This window comes from Dromiciops gliroides, chromosome 1, assembly GCF_019393635.1.
Source record: "Dromiciops gliroides isolate mDroGli1 chromosome 1, mDroGli1.pri, whole genome shotgun sequence".
In the NCBI taxonomy this organism is placed as follows: domain Eukaryota; kingdom Metazoa; phylum Chordata; class Mammalia; order Microbiotheria; family Microbiotheriidae; genus Dromiciops; species Dromiciops gliroides.
The window spans coordinates 294244001-294260894 of record NC_057861.1 but is presented as its reverse complement, the minus strand read 5'-3'; the positions used below and the strand labels follow the sequence as shown (position 1 = coordinate 294260894).

Here is a 16894-nt window from a genome sequence, read left to right as displayed (position 1 = left end):
GCACAGTGGATAACGCACTGGCCCTGGATTCAGGAGGACCTGAGTTAAAATCCGGACTCAGACACTTGACACTTATTAGTTGTGTGACCCTGGGCAAGTCATTTAACCCTCATTGCTCCAGACACACACACAAAAAGACGAAACAGTTTCTTCCTCTTAGGGAGCTTATATTCTGTTGGGGGATAATCCATATGAGTATACAGAGTAAATACTAAACAATACACAAAAAGTTTTGGGAGGGAGGATGCTAGCAGTTGTGGGGGATCGATCAGGAAAAGCTTGAGATATGACTTGAAGGAGGTAAGAGATTCCAGTAATGGAAGGTGGGGAGGGCAGGCATTCCACAGGTATGAGGGATAGCCAGTGACAAGGCATGGAGATGAGAGATGGAACATTGTGTGGAAGGACCATAGAGAAGGCCAGCTTGGCTGGACTGTAGAGTGTGGGAAAGAGAAGAATGTAGAATGAGGCTGGAAAGATAGATAGGGCCCTGCCAAGGTAAGCTGATCACTCACTTCCTTTGGGGATGAGCAGCCTCCCCAGCAGTGACCAGATAGTATCCTGACATCTTTATCCATCTTCCCCATAGCTGTGAGGGCACCTTTCGTGCTGTTTGCCTAGGATGTGGTTTGTGGTGCTTGTTTCAGGTGCAGAAACGTCTTTATTTATGTCTCTGTGTATCCCACAGGCCCTGAGCTTCTGTCATCTCCTTTTGCCTGTGTTCATTACCTGACGAAATCCATGTGTGACTATTCGACTATTCTTTCAATATAAGTGGTCTTTTAGATTTTACTTGGATGTTTGATCTGTTTTCCCACTTCTGCCTCCCCTATTAAATGAATACATTTTTGGTGATTTGCTGCCACCTCACGGTTAACATGGAAAAGACAGAGTCTGTCATTACTAAGTTTTATCTCCCAGATCTAGAGGGTACATACAGTCTTGGGTTCATTCTTGGTGTGATCAAACTGCTGGCAGTTCTGCCTCTGTGTTCTTTGTAATATCTTTAAGTTCTTTACTTATTTTGATACATTACTGATGACATGAATTCCCTTTAGCTAACACTTTATCCTTCAGCCAAAAACCAAAACCCAAACCAAAAGCCAAACCTCTATTAATGTAAAAACTCTCTAGTAATCCTCGGCAGTGTTCATCTGCCTTCTGGAGTAACTTTCTGGGCAGTTCTGGACAGCACACTTGGAAAACACAGAAAAGCGACGGATGTAAAATAAGGACCAATGGAGAAACATAGAAAGGAATTTAGTTGCTCAGAAGAAAATGAATCCTATTTGTAGAATGGGAATGGATCTTAAGTATTATCTGTTTCAACCCCTTCCAGTGATGAGACTGTGAGGCCTATGGAAGTTAAATGCCTTGCTCATAGTTCATATCCAAACCAAGGTTCTCTGTCTTCAAATCTGTGGGTCTCCCCTTCCTCTCACATCAGGGTTTATTTGAGTACAAAATATTGCGTATTTGAATCCCATTCAATCCTCAAAGCCTAGCTCTATATCATTTTCTCAAGAAAGCCTTTCCTTATGTTTTTTTTTTTTTAACTAAAATAACATTTTCTTCCTCCCACATTCTGGCATCTGTGTCTTACGTTTTGGCAATGCCAATATATGCATTTTATTACATGAGTTGTTAGTATTGTTATTATCATATGCTATTTGATTCTGGTAGTTATCTAAGTCAACTGAAAGCTTTAGGAGGGGAGGCCATTTCGCCGTAATGCCATGTCTACCCTTCCCCAACAGAAAACTGATCTGTTGAACATCAGGAAGGTTTTATTGTGGGGACAGGGCTTATTTGCCGCTGTTCTGGTACTAAATGGGGGGAGGGCAACCTCCTAATCCAGCTGCTTTTATTCTAGTTCTTTTGCTTGGCATACAGGAGCCCAATTTTTACCTGTAAGCTGAGCTTTACAGATCGGCTTCTTACATTTTGTTTTTAAACCCCATTAAGGTCTACTGAAAACGGATCAAGTATCTGAGGAAGGGGAAGATGCTGCTGCTACAATCAGTGCTACTGAGACCCTATCTGAGGAAGAGCAGGAAGAACTAAGAAAGGAACTTGCAAAGGTAAAGAATGCACAGCTACTAAGGTCTGCCTTTTGTGTTGTGAAAGAAGCTATGAAACTTAAAGTGAAGGGATGGTTTCTCTCATGAACTGAAATTTGACCCAACTAGAAGCCCTGAATTGTAACCTCAAGAGAGAAAACCGAACTCTAGGGGTAAGGTAGACCAAGGTCTTTGCTTGCCAGAGGAGGAAACCATGGAATAAACTTCAATCCCTTTTATGCTTTTAAAGTCAATCCTCATCGTCTTCTTTCTTTCTTTCTTTCTTTCTTTCTTTCTTTCTTTCTTTCTTTCTTTCTTTCTTTCTTTCTTTCTTTCTTTCTTTCTTTCTTTCTTTCTTTCTTTCTTTCTTTCTTTCTTTCCTTCTTTCCTTCTTTCCTTCTTTCCTTCTTTCCTTCTTTCCTTCTTTCCTTCTTTCCTTCTTTCCTTCTTTCCTTCTTTCCTTCTTTCCTTCTTTCCTTCTTTCTTTCTTTCTTTCTTCTTTCTTTCTTTCTTTCTTTCTTTCTTTCTTTCTTTCTTTCTTTCTTTCTTTCTTTCTTTCCTTCTTTCTTTCTTTCTTTCTTCCTTCCTTCCTTCCTTCCTTCCTTCCTTCCTTCCTTCCTTCCTTCCTTCCTTCCTTCCTTCCTTCCTTCCTTCCTTCCTTCCTTCCTTCCTTCCTTCCTTCCTTCCTTCCTTCCTTCCTTTCTTTCTTTTTTTTTGTAAGGCAGTTGGGGTTAAGTGACTTGCCCAGGGTCACACAACTAGTAAGTGTGTAAAGTGTCTGAGGCCAGATCTGAACTCGGGTCTTCCTGAATCCAGGGCCGGTGCTCTATCCACTGTACCACCTAGCTGCCCCTAATCCTCATTGTCATAAGACAATGAGGTGACATGAAGTAGAACCTGAGTTTAGCATAGATTTTAAAATCACATGGTAGTGATTTATCTACCCATTAATTCACCCATCAAATGTTTATTGAGCATTTATTACATTCAAGGCATAGTCTGGAGAATATAGAGATGCATAAGACGTGATCTCTGCCCTCACAGTCTAGGTGAGATAATGCATAAACATCTTATAACAACCACCATGCAAAGTAGAATGTGAAAATGTCACACAGGAGATATAAACAGTCTTATGATATTTTGGTTGGGGGGGGTAGTAGAGAGAAAATGAGAATATTAAACATAACAAGGGATATAGACTCAGAATAACCAAGAGACAATACAGGAGAGAGGCATCCTCACACACAGACAAACACAGAAATGTAGACACAGACAGACAAATATACTGACAAGCACACACACACAGATGTGCACACAGACACACACAGACGAAAAGTCAGACCACAGAGACTGAGAAACAGACATGCATAGAGATAGACACATGCACACACAGAAACTCATGCATACACAGGCACATGCCAACACATTCAGAAAGAGATGCATGCATGTGAACACACACAGATCAGTTCTTGCTGAGTAGAATCAGAGAAGACTTCATGGAAGAGATAACACTTAAACAGACTTTGGAGGATGGGTTGGAATTGGACAGGTAGAGTTTGAGAGAAATATAGAACGTTCCAGGCAGGGGGAATGGTGTTAGCAAATGCATGGTAGTGAGAAAGATCATGCCTGTCCTCTTAAATAACTTTTTAAGTGTAATACTTTAGAAACATTGTCATTGTTTTTTGGACTACCACCTTGTAATTTTTTCCATCTTTTAGTAGACGTTTTCATGAAGTATATGCTGTTGTCTGTTTTTTGGAGGCCCTGTCCTGTCACTTGAATCTGACAAAAGAAGTTAGTTAACTTTACCACTTAAAAACCCACAGTATATATGATAAAGTGTGTGAAATCTGTGGGAGGTCAGTAAGAGAAAGATCAGAACCAGGACAAACGAGAGAATAGATTGACATATCTAGGTCATTGACTGTTCTCTTCAAATCTCCAAATTTAACTTTATTGCTTTTAAGCAGGGAAATGTACCTTGGTGATGAGGCCTACTAGGAGAAGTAGAGTTTGAAAATATGAAAAATTTAATATAGATAACATTATCCTCTGAATGGATTTTTAAAGTTTCTAACTAAACTAAACTATCCAAATGCCTTGTTTAGTATTTCTAGCTTTACAAAGTGTCTTTGTGTATGTTGTTATTGTTGTTCAGTTATTCAGTTGTGTCTGATTCTTTATGACCCTGTGGACCATAGCATGCTAGGCTTTTCTCTCCTTTACTATCTCTCAAAGTTAGTCGAGGCTCATGTTTGTTGGTTCCATGACACTATCTATCCATCTCATCTTCTGTCATCCCCTTTTCCTTTTGCATTCAATCTTTTCTCCATTAGAGTCTTTTCTAATGTGTCTTGCCTTCTCATCATGTGGCCAAATTATATAAGCTTCAACTTCATATTTGACTTTGCAGTGAATAGTCTGAATTAATTTCTTTAAGTACTGACTGATTTGATCTCATTGCTGTCCAAGAGACTCTCAAAAAACACTACCATTATGAAATTGTAATATTTTCACCAGCTACAAGCTATGATACATGATCTTGTGTAAGTACTCGTGGCTACTCAAGAACTCTGGTTCACCTTATTGGCTTCCTATCTTGTCACTCACAGCAACCATTACAAACCTTTTCCCCTCTTGTTTTTTGCCCGAAGAAATATCATGACCTTTAACCACTTCAGATGACCTAGCCTCCTAATTCCCTGAAAAGACTGAGACTGTTTCATGTGAGCTCCCCTCCTCCATTCATCAACACTTTCAGCATCATCCCTCCCTTTCACCCTCTTCCCCACGATTCCAGAAGAATAGAGATCGTTTCTCTTAACTAAGTTAATTCTTTCTCCCTGTGGCCTTGATCCCATTTCTTCTTGCTTCCTCTAAGACCTTCCACCTAACATCCCTGCTTTCATGTATCTTCAGTCTCACTTCACTTCCTTTCTCTTCTCATCTAAGGCATACATGGATTGTTGGTAGGTGTGTGGGCATATCCGAGGAGAGCTTGTGTATTCACCTATCCTCTCTGGAGGGGGAGGACCATGAAGAATATTTCCCCAGTGTGTGCCACTATACCTACCCACTGAACATGTTAGTAGGTATATCACAGGTGTATCGAAAACGGCATGGGAAGTTTAAACTAGATAATGGGAAGAATTTCCTATTGTGATAAACTGCTGTGCATAGCAGCCTATAAAGCCCAGTCATTTGGAAATCAATTGATTCTGCCTAATGCACAAGCGAAGAAGGTAGCTATCTTGCTCAACCCTGCAGCTTGCAGAGGCAAAGACAAGAATCTTTTTAAAAAGAATGCTGCCCCCGTTTTACACTTACCTGGCATAAATGTGGCTATAGGCAAGATTATGAGGGACAAGCCAAGAAACTGTTAGAATTAATTAATGGGAAACCCACCTGTGAGACACCTACTAACATGCTCAGTTCTCCCTGATCCTAAAAGGCAAAAAAGCCTTTTCTTGACCTTTTTACCCAACCTGGCAACAGTTCCAGGTTTTTTTTACCTTTCATTGCTAAACTTTTAGAACGTTTCCTACACCCACTGTTTCTGCTTCTTAACTACCCAGTTTCCTTTCAACTTTTCTATTTTCATGAAACCTTCTCACCATTCTTTTAAAATTGCTTTCTCAAAAGGGCTGTTATGGGATCCCCCCAAATTGTCTTTTTGAGTTGCAATATTTTTCCAGAGCATGCAGGAAGCCCTGAAAGTCAAGGATGAAGCTCCCTCTTAACTGATATAAGTTGGTGTTATGCCCTAAGCCAGACTCCCTGTGTGTCCTTGGGAGGCAAGACAGGTGCTAGCCATCTGTGCCAGGCTGGGATATACTGCTTGTGCAGCTGGGGTCTTCTGCAGATAAGGGAGCCCTCCTATCTTCTTAGCTTAGCAGTTCCCAAGGGAAAAGAATTCAGCTTTTGTTACTACCCTGCTCCTCCGTGTTGGGAGTGGTTTGGGTGTCCTACCTACTCCTTTGCTGCACTGTTTCCCCTCATCCTACTATCCCCTCCCCTCTTTGTTCTGCTATTATAAAAGTGTAAATTTCTGTAAAAATGGGACCCCGGTAGGTACTCATACACGTTCATTTCTCTTGTAATAAACCTGATTTTCACATAAGTCTCATGACATTGTGATTGCCTGTTGACATCACAAACAGCCTTTTCCAATACTTGCCCTCCAAGGTGTCTGTAGGTTCTGCTAGATAGTCTGTCTCTCTTTGGCTTCAAAGACAGAAGCTCTTTTGGTTCTCCACCTGCTTTTCCAGTTACTTTTCATAGCTCTCCTTTTCTGGCTTCTCTCTTAAAGTGAGTATTCCTTAGCTAAAGGTCTGTTCTTGATCATCTTTTCTCTTAATATTCTTTCCTTTAGCAATCCCACTGACTTCCATGGGGTTAACTAACCATCTCTTTGAGGATGGTAATCTATCTTACCTCTTTTCTGAATTCTGGACAGAATTCTCCATCTTGTCTATAGGATATCATTACCAAAGATGTCCCATTGCCACTTTAAGTTTAACATAGGATAGGCAGCATGATACAGCGGAAAGAATGTTGATTTGGGGGTCAGAGGACTTGGTTTCAAATCATGCTTCTGAGACTTAAGTGTGTGGCCTTGGGAAAATCAACCTCCATGGGCTTCTGTAAGAAGAAATAGTTGGTGTTAAAAAAATTTAGGGGCAGCTAGATGTCACAGTAGATAAAGCACCAGCCCTGGATTCAGGAGGACCTGAGTTCAAATATGGCCTCAGACACTTGACACTTAGTAGCTGTGTGACCCTGGGCAAGTCACTTAACCCTCAATGCCCTGCTTAAAAAAAACACACACACACACAGAAGAAATAGTTGGATTGAAAGGCCTGAGATTTTTATTTTAGATCTAGATTTATGATCCTCTGTCCAAAACTAAGCTTGTTATCTCTCTTTCTGAACTTGCTCATCATTTTAAATTCATTATTTTTGTCCATGGCATTGTTATTTTCTTATTAGTCTCTTGACCAATCAGTTCAACAAACTTTAAGAAGTCTGACCTTACATGCTGTGTTCAACATTTATAGTCCTCTACTTTGTAAGGAGCCTTTTAATTTTTCTTCTTTAGGGCCAACCTTGATCATTATAATTTTATAGCTTTCAATTTTTATTATTTTATTCCATTAGCATTTATATAATCATTATGCATGTTATTTTCCTGTTTTCTTATTTCACTTCACATTAGTTTATGTTTTTTCATATTTCTCTGTGTATCATTTCTTATAGCACCATAATATTGCATTAAATTCATCTACCATAATGTTTTTAGCCATTCCTCAATCAATAGACATCTATTTTACCCCCAGTTTTTTTATTACTATAATAATGCCACTATAAATATTTTGCTGTATAATGAACCATTCTTTCTATTTTAGATTTCTCAGGGGAACTCAAAATACCCATAAGAGGCAGACTGGTCCAGGTCAGAAATGGAGCAAGTCAAAGTTGCTTGTCTGATCATTAGTGTGATAGGGACCATGAATAGCCCATATACTTCCAGCCTAGCCAAGATAGGGAGACAGTCTTAATTTTTCTTGTTAAATCATGTTCCACCTCTGAAGCTATGATGAATTTTTATACTAAGAATTTTTTTGAAAATTCACATATAGTGTTGGATTATCCAGGTTTTCCTAATGGCATACGAGGCATTTTTCAAGCTGAGGAGATAAAGGTTAAAAAAAAGTATTGATGGCGTGTGAACCTTTGGACTCTGCCCTGTGCCTTAGTATCATGGGACTCTGCTTGGCTTTCTTGTAAGAACAAATTTTCTAATCTTACATCTAATCCGGTTTGCATATGATATAAAGCAGGCAAGTATTTCATAAAGTTTCATGTAGTCATCTGGTATTATTATAATTAAAGAAATTTAGGTCCATGAGAATTACGCCATGTGACACTAGAAACCAAAAATCTAAGCCCAAGTCTAGTTTCTAGATCTCTAAGCCAAGTAAGAATACATTGGGAAAGGGACAGCTAGGTGGTCCAGTGGATGAAGCACTGGCCCTGGATTTAGGAAGACCTGAGTTCAAATCCAGCCTCAGACACTTGACACTAGCTAGCTGTGTGACCCTGAGCAAGTCACTTAACCCTCATTCCCCCGACCCCCCCAAAAAAGAATACATTGGGAAAACCTAGACTACAGGGTTGTGTGTGGAGAGTAAGAAAAGAGCAGAAAGATTTGGGCCATGTGAAAGACAACACTTGACTAATGCCATCTAAGGAATCTTCAGACTCCAGAAAAATAGCTTTTCCCTGCAATGCTACACACTAACTTCATGTACTCTAGTTTTTTCTTTTTCTATTTAATGGAAATAAGATGATAAAAAGTTATCAGGAAAGAATGAAAACCAGGGCAGGTTATTACTCATTTTAAAAATAATCAAAAAATTGAATTATCACTTTCAGAAATTAGCTGGAAATTATTTTTATTTATTTATTTATTTAATTAAATTATTTATTTATTTTGTGGGGCAATGGGGGTTAAGTGACTTGCCCAGGGTCACACAGCTAGTAAGTGTCAAGTGTCTGAGGCCGGATTTGAACTCAGGTACTCCTGAATCCAGGGCCGGTGCTTTATCTACTGCGCCACCTAGCCACCCCTAACTGGAAATTATTCAGGGCTTGCCTTTTGGAAATATGGATAAAATGAGACCTGTTGCTATGGGGAAAGGTAGGAGGAAAAGTAAGAAATGTTTTTGTAAGCACTTCTTCATTTTTCCATGTCTCTATTCTTTACCCAAGAGTATCTCTTCCCACTTGTGGATATCCATAGAAAGTTATAATCATATCCCAGTATATTCTGCTTGTACTATGTGCAACACAGTAGAATGATGCAGGTTTATATTTAGCCCTAGTATAGTTTGTGATTTTTCTCTATCACCAATCTCTTAATCATGTGAAATTCCCAAAGTAATAGCTTTGGGATATTTCACTTAGGGTAAAATAGCTGATTACCTGTGTATATTAAAATAGCTATTCAGGGAGAGAGCAGTCATTTCTCCAGACTAATAGGTTGCATGTACTTTTTGGGGGGGAGGGGGGTGAGGCCATTGGGGTTAAGTGACTTGCCCAGGGTCACACAGCTAGTAAGTGTTAAGTGTCTGAGGTCGGATTTGAACTGAGGTCCAGGAGTACTCCAGGGGCTGGTGCTCTATCCACTGCGCCACCTAGCTGGCCCCGCATGTACTTTTGATAGCTGTTAATAGTAACTTTCCTTAGGTATAACTAAATATCAGTATTTTGTGTGTGTGTGTGAGGCAATTGCACAGGGTCACACAGCTAATAAGTGTTAATCATCTGAGGTCGGGTTTGAACTCAGGTACTCCTGACTCCAGGGCTGGTGCTCTATTCACTGCACCACCTAGCTGCCCCATTATCAGTATTTTTAATGGCCCCAAAAAATTAATAATCTGAAAAGCTAGCATAGAGAGCTGGCCTTGGAAGCAGAAACACCTGGATTCACATTTGTACCTTTGACACATATTGGCTGTGGCCCTTGGGGAGGTTGCTTAATCTCTCAGTACTCTGGCCAACTCTTTAAGACTGTAATTTGCAAACAAGGTACTGAATTGCTTTGATAGAGGGAGTTTCCTCATCTGGGAGTTCCATATATATCAGTGAAATCACAGGTCTAAGACTTAAAAAGAAAATCAAATTAGATAACATTGAAAATCTGGAGGATTTTACATCTATTCTGTTCCTAACCTGTTTTAAATTCTTGTTGTATATTTTCTCCCCCTTTTTCTTATAGGTAGAAGAGGAAATACAGACCTTATCTCATGTGTTAGCAGCCAAGGAAAAGCATCTAGCTGAGATCAAGAGGAAACTTGGAATCAATTCACTACAAGAACTAAGGCAGAACATTGCCAAAGGCTGGCAAGATGTGACAGCCACATCTGCGTAGGTTCCAACACCCTTCACTCCTTTAGAGTGCATTTTCTTCATTCTGATTCAGTTTTTGAGATAAGCAGGGTACATACAACAGCCCCATCCCAGATTTTCAACTCCACTCTATTTATTATTTTGTGTAGCCATAGAATCAGTTTCCCATATCTGTTCCTCTTGCTCATTAGCCTTAGATAAACAAATAAAAACAGCCCCAGGTACATACAGATTGTGCCTACTGCAGAGACAAATGAGTATTTATGCCTGGTCCTGTCCTTCCTGATGAAGTGAGCAATATTTTTATGCATCATCTAGTCACTAGTATGATAAAATAGATTTTTTTCTTGAAATTGCATTGCCATAATTCCTGCATCTTAATTCTTACTCTTACCCCCTAAACTGATAACTATAGTAATCCTGTTTGCTTTAACATTATAACCCTTTTGATTCTGATACAGTAAATAAAAGTAGTCACAACAATTTGGAAACCATGCCATGTTTGATAGTTTCACATCTGTAGCATGTTTAAATGGTCACACGAGAAGATGGACCACACACCTGAGAGCCATGTTTCTGACAATCATTTGTTAGCTCTTGTGGCTTAAAATGGATTCTATGGTAGCTTGTAAATAGTTATCAGAGATCATTTAGACCCTCAGATTTCATCTAGATTTCAACAGTTGGTCTCACCTACCTCATTCCCAGTTCTTTCTACTGGTTCCTATCCTATTAGGTGAAGAGAAAATAAGCATTTGCCTACAACAAACACTGAGGTATTTGATTGGATTCTCTTTTCAGTGTGGTTTATGTGGGGAAAGAAAAAGAAGGCCATGTCTGTGTGTGTGTGCGTGCGCACGTGCGCGTGCACATGACATATTAGTAATGTATAATATATTATATAATCTAATATATATGTTCTACATATTATATTTTTGTTTTGACTTTTTATCTGAGGTCAAGGTTAGGTTGGCTACGTAGTCTTATTTAGGATAACCTTGGTTTCTTTAGATTGTGACTTTGGAGCCATTGGTCTGTCATAGCTATTCTAGGGTATCACAGAAGATCTGGGACTGAATTTTTTTTCCCCTTGGCTCAGGATGTGGTGAAGGAAGCGTTGTTAGCAAAGGGGTGGTGTGTGTGTGTGTGTGTGTGTGTGTGGTGACTTCAAAAATCTGGTTTATTGATGCTCTTGAACTTGAACTATCCCCACACTTGAAGTGAGTTATTTGAAAAGATTAATTTGCTTGTATTTATCTTGTTTAATTTATCTTTGTTTTGCTCTGTTCTTATAATTGAATATAGGTACAAGAAGACTTCAGAAACTTTGTCTCAGGCTGGACAGAAGGCCTCAGCTGCTTTTTCTTCTGTTGGGTCTGTCATCACCAAAAAGCTCGAAGATGTAAAGTATGTCCCCACTTTCCACAGTTTCTCAATAGTCCCTTTTAGTGTTATCTTAAGGCTCCACTATCATGATTGTAAACTTTCCCTAAGACTTTGGGGTAGGACCTGAAAATTCTGGGTTATGGTGGTAGTATCCTACTTTTTAAATCCTGCTCTGGTATGAAAGAGCAGCAATTTTGTGAACCTCAATGGGCAACCAAATTATCTTGAGGCATAATGTTCTTTACCTTGTAATAGTAACTTCATTTTTTTGCAGTCTAGTTGTGAATTTCATATTTCACTTCTAAGTAGGTTAAGTACAGAGTAAGTATTTTACTTAGAGTAGCATTTTTGTGATCATGAGGAAATATCAACATTGAATGGATCTATAAGACTATACTGAAGTGCACAGTTAGTAGGTGAGCTTGACTGAAGTACGTCCTTGTTCATATCATGGCATACTTTTAGCTTGTCTTGAGTCGTTTGTCTGTACTAACTTATGAGCTGTAGTTTGCCGACACGCTTAGAGTTTAATCTTGCTCACTTTGAGCCATTGTCATTTAATTTGCACTTGTACTTTAGATAAATCCATGGACTTCGCCTTGCTACTTTGATAAAGTTGTGTCATAGCTTTTTCTTTTTTGGTTGCATTTTTTTCTCATGTAGATTAGCACAGTGCTGAAAATGGCAGATAACTTGGTTTGGGTCTATTATGTTCCTGTCCGCATGCAAGATTTTAGTGTCTCCAGAGTGCATGAATCGCCATGTTTTCCATTTGTAGGAAAAGTAGCATTGCGATTAGAATTGTCTTGGCTGAATAATTTTGGGTGGATGTGTGTCTGTGTTGTACTTTTGTTTCACTCTGAAAGGACTAAAATTCATTGATTTTGATTATGATAAACCCAGATATGACCAAAATTAAACATAGCTTTATAGTAGTCAGCTATATGCCTTTAAGCGTCCTCTCCTCTCCTCCACCTCTCTTCTACCTCTCCCCCACCTCTCCCCCAGTTAAGACCATATGACATAGGTCATTTAACCCTTTTAGATTTATCAGAACTTCCTTTCTTTTTTAATGCTTACTCTGGCTTCCTGCAGATTGCAGGCCTTTTCACATTCCTTTAGGTAAGGAGAGTTTGAAAAATCTCTGCGATTCAGCATATGCCTAAGACAAATGTGATAAATTTAGATTATCCTGATGCATAAGAAATTAAGCATCTTATTTGCTGTCTTCACCATTTGCTTGCATTGTGAAATTCTTTTTCTGTAATGTATTGCTAATTTTAGGGGAGGGTTTCTTGGTAAAACCTGGGTAGCAGTGATATTGAGATGGATTCAGCACTGTGTGATGGTACCTCAGTTCTTTAAAAAAGGGAAATGATTTGGCAAAGGATTCCCTTTTCTCCCTATATAAAAAGAGGATGATTTTCATGGCATATAGAACTTTACCCTCCCCATATCTTTCACTTCTATTGTGCTCAATATTCCCCTCTGGCATTTTTGTAAAGGATATTGGGATTTTCTTTGAGTGGGCCTCCTATTGTAATAGTTAGTTGTAGTAGATTTCAACATTGCCTCTTAATATAATCTCATCTTAAGTTGGTTATTTTGTATTGTCTAAGATGTCTGAATAACTCCTATGAAATATTTTAAATAGTTTATATATTGTATTGACTAGTTACCTAATAAAAGTATGAATGTAAAAATTTCTTATAGTTTAAAGTGAAAACTAACCATATTTAAAGAATATCAGTAAATGATTATACCTTTCTTAGTTAAAATACAAGTGTGTTTTGTGTAATGAAAAAAATAAGCCATGAAGGTTAAAATGCATTCAGTAACTAGTTGTAGCAAATGAAAATAATCAGGAGAGAAAACACCCATGCTAAACATCTTGTTAAAAGTAAATGGTCTAGGGGCAGCTAGGGGGCACAGTGGATAGAGCACCAGCCCTAGATTCAGGAGAACCTGAGTTCAAATTCAGCCTCAGACACTTAACAATTACTAGCTGTGTGACCCTAGGCAAGTCACTTAACCCCAATTGCCTCACCAAAAAAAAAGGTAAAAGAGGGAAGATGAATTGGTCTCAAGAACAAAAAACCTTCTTGGAAGAGTTCAAAAAGGATTTTAAAAATCAATTGAGAGAAATGAAAGCAACACAAGAAAATTATGAAAAAAGAATCAGCAGCTTGGAAAAGGAAGCACAAAGATTGACTGAAGAAAACAATGCCTTAAAAATTAAAGTTGGATAGTTGGAAGATAATGAATCTATGAGACACCAAGAATCAGTCAAGCAGAATCAAAAGAATAATAGAAGAAATAATAGAAGAAAATGTGAAATACCTCATTGGAAAGACAACTGACCTGGAAAACAGATCCAGGAGAGAAAAGTAAATGGTCTGCACTAGGGGAAAAAGAGGACAATCTTTTAATTAGTTAATTGTCTATGAAAAGGGAGCAAAAGTAATTCTTGATGTCTAGTTGCCATGGAGCCAGAGAGATTGCTGAAGTACTGTTCATATATAAGGACACAGTGAACATTTAGCAAAACCAACTAGCTAAATTGTAATAATGTACAGATGCTTTATAGTGGACTATTTAAATAAGAAAACAAACTAGTTTTTTTTTTTTAAAGGAAAAGATTCTTTAAATGTAAGTAAAACTGGGATACCAGTTTTGAGTATCATACTCAGTGATATTCACCCACATTCACAGTGATGGATTCCTTTCAAGGCAGTCTTAACTGGAGTGAGCTACATAACTGTGGAAATGATTGATTAGAAACTCACACAGTACTCATGCTATTTTCTGCTTAAGAGTTATTAGTGGGGCAGCTAGGTAGTACACTGGCCCTGGATTCAGGAGAACCTGAGTTCAAGTCCGACCTCAGACACTTGACACTTACTAGCTGTGTGACCCTAGGCAAGTCATTTAACCCTCATTGCCCAGCAAAAAAGGGAAGTTATTAGGAAGCAATGCTTATTAAAAATGAGTATACACCACTGTTCCAGTCTTCCCTATTTAAAATCATAAATGTATGTTGGTGTAGCTTAGTTCTTCCCCCTAAGAAGATGACAGTGAATCTAGAATTTTATTTTTTCATCATAACTAAAACTAAAGAAGAAAAACTAATTTCTCCCATTTAAAAAAGTCATTGTGTTAATTATATTGCAAATTGAACTTTCTGACCATTATCATATAAAGAAACAAATAACTCTCAAAAGATACTTTTTAAAATAAACTCTCAATGTTCTGTTAGTCTGATTTTCATACAAAACTATTTTGAGTTCTCTGTGCTACTTAAAGAAAGTAAGAAATACCTTACTTTCCTCCACTTTTTTTTTAACCTGAAGGAAAACTCATTTCTTAAACTTTGTAGCTGCTATCCAGTTTAGGTTTACTGTTCTCTAAGTTATCTGTAATATGGGAATAGACGTACTTGATAAGTTTGTAGCCTAGTAGTAGCCTTGAGCGCACCCTTTGCTTGGGATTTTTCTTTCCCCTTCCCTCTCTCTGACCCCCTTTACCAAGATGGTGATGCTCTAGTAAGAAATAGGGAAAGTAAGGGAAGTTTGGGAAGGGAGGAAAGAAAATTCTGTTTTAGACCCACACCCCAAGCCCATGAAAACTTCCCCTGGTGGAATGGGTGGATAAGAACAATTTGTTCTAATGGCCATGAAGGTGACTGAAGCAGGTGCTGTGGAACACTTAGAGCTTGGTCTGACATTGAAGACACCAAGGTCGTCCACTGCATCTGGGGCCACTTGTCTTGACTTGTCTTGCCACTGGACTTTTGTGGCTCTGGAAGAGAAAGTGAGGCTGATGACTTTATGTAACTCTGCCTCACTGTCTACCTTTCTCAGCCTGGTACAGGTGGTAGAGCTGGTGAAAGAAAAGATAAAGTCCCAGAGGCTGTTTCTCTCCCCCACCCCTCTTTGACTTTCCAACCCCATTGGAAACCCTCCTTCCTGCTATTTTGGTTCTGATTTTGGCAGCCATCAATACCTAACCTATCTGTTTATTTAAAACTTTGGCTTCTACCCTTGAACTTGCTACTATCATGAAATGGCCAGAATAACCTAAGGTTATTTTTCCCCCCTGAAATTTATTCTGGTGCTTTTAGATATGTGAACTCCTTTAGCATGTCTGTGCAATTTTACTTGTAGGTTACAACTGAAAAAAGAGGATGGAACAAAGGCTGAACCCTCAGCACTGAGTAAAGAACCTGAACCCCTGGCTTTGGAAAGGGAGCTGGTTGACTAATAGCAAGAAAGGTCAGGGAGTGACTGAGGAGCCACCCTGGGACCTAGCAATGGCTCTAGGGGGTTATACTGGCAGAAGAACCTCTTTCTACAGCTCTTTACTGTTAACCTTTGAAATAACTATCTTTGTCCTTTATTTCCACCTTCCTCTTAAACTGTTACATGCACAGGCCCTTACCCTGGACACCTCCCCCACCCTACAGTGTGATTTACCCCAGAAAAGCATATAGAAACTAGCCGGTGAGAGCCCATACCCACTAAGAGGGTGGCTACTTCTGGTTCATTCTGGTAGATTATTAATGTACCTGAGCACTTAGGTAGAGCAGGGGAATAGTAAGAGGCATTAAGCTTAGCAGAATGAAAAAATAAATGGACTGGCTTGAGACCTGTAAATTTAATTAATAATGACAGAGTCCCATTTGTTTTTAGTGGAGCCCTCTGGAACATAATTTGATCTACTTCCCCCTTATTAACTGAAGCTAGCATGCAGCAAGAAAAAGGCTTTCACAGCTACCACTTCACATGAGGTTGCTGAACCTCAGACTTCACCTAAATATATGTCACCTGAAAAACAGTCATAGAACATTTAGTCTTAACCTCTGAGGAATTGCTGACTTTGAGAAGGCAAATAACTCAAATTACCTAATCTGCTGCATATCAGCATTGGAGAACCAAATGGCAAAGACTTTGCTAAGATAATGATAGTGAATGTTTGGTAAGATTCTCAATGGGCATCATGTTGTTGCAGTGGGTTGCTGGAGTGATCAACCTAATGCATCTTACATAGATCTCCACAAGGCATGTCATAAGACTTTTGGGAATCCCATTTTTTTAGGTCATGGCTACTTCTCATGCTGTTCTATTGGAACCCTAATTAAAGAAAAGAAAATGTCAGGTTTCCTTGGAAGAATCTGTTGAACAGATTCTAAGTAGAAACTGAATCACTCCTCAGGATAAGATAAAGCAAGCCAGTCCAGGGTATTTAGCTCTAATGTACACTCAACAGGGAGCAGCCACTGTGAAGCACTCCAGGTTACTGGTGATATAAGAAATCACTATTATTCCCTGGAAGATCTGCTGTCAAGGGCCAGGGTGAGGTCAGTATGTTGGGTCATGGAATTATTCCTCTTACATGGCTATTGTCCAGAAGACCTATGAATTCTTTTTTATTTGTAGGCTTGAGTAAGCACTTTGTGGTTTCAAGGACCCCCAACAACTGGTAAGAGTAATCTAGCAGCCACAATGGTACATAAGTGTGGACTATATGGCTGCATT

The 16894-nt window shown here is 38.9% G+C and overlaps 1 protein-coding gene across 4 annotated transcripts in view; it reads left to right on the top strand.

Annotated features, from left to right (window-relative positions):
- TPD52 (tumor protein D52) overlaps window positions 1–16894 on the top strand; it is a 128036-nt gene that overhangs the window by 98069 nt on the left and 13073 nt on the right. For 2 of the 4 annotated variants that reach the window (XM_043975684.1, XM_043975681.1), the window contains exons 2-5: window positions 1966–2081; window positions 9844–9992; window positions 11280–11381; window positions 12456–12482. In XM_043975684.1, coding sequence (XP_043831619.1) covers window positions 1966–2081; window positions 9844–9992; window positions 11280–11381; window positions 12456–12482 — 394 coding nt within the window. The remainder of the gene's footprint in view (window positions 1–1965; window positions 2082–9843; window positions 9993–11279; window positions 11382–12455; window positions 12483–16894) is intronic. The other 2 variants (XM_043975683.1, XM_043975682.1) reach the window with 1 other exon arrangement.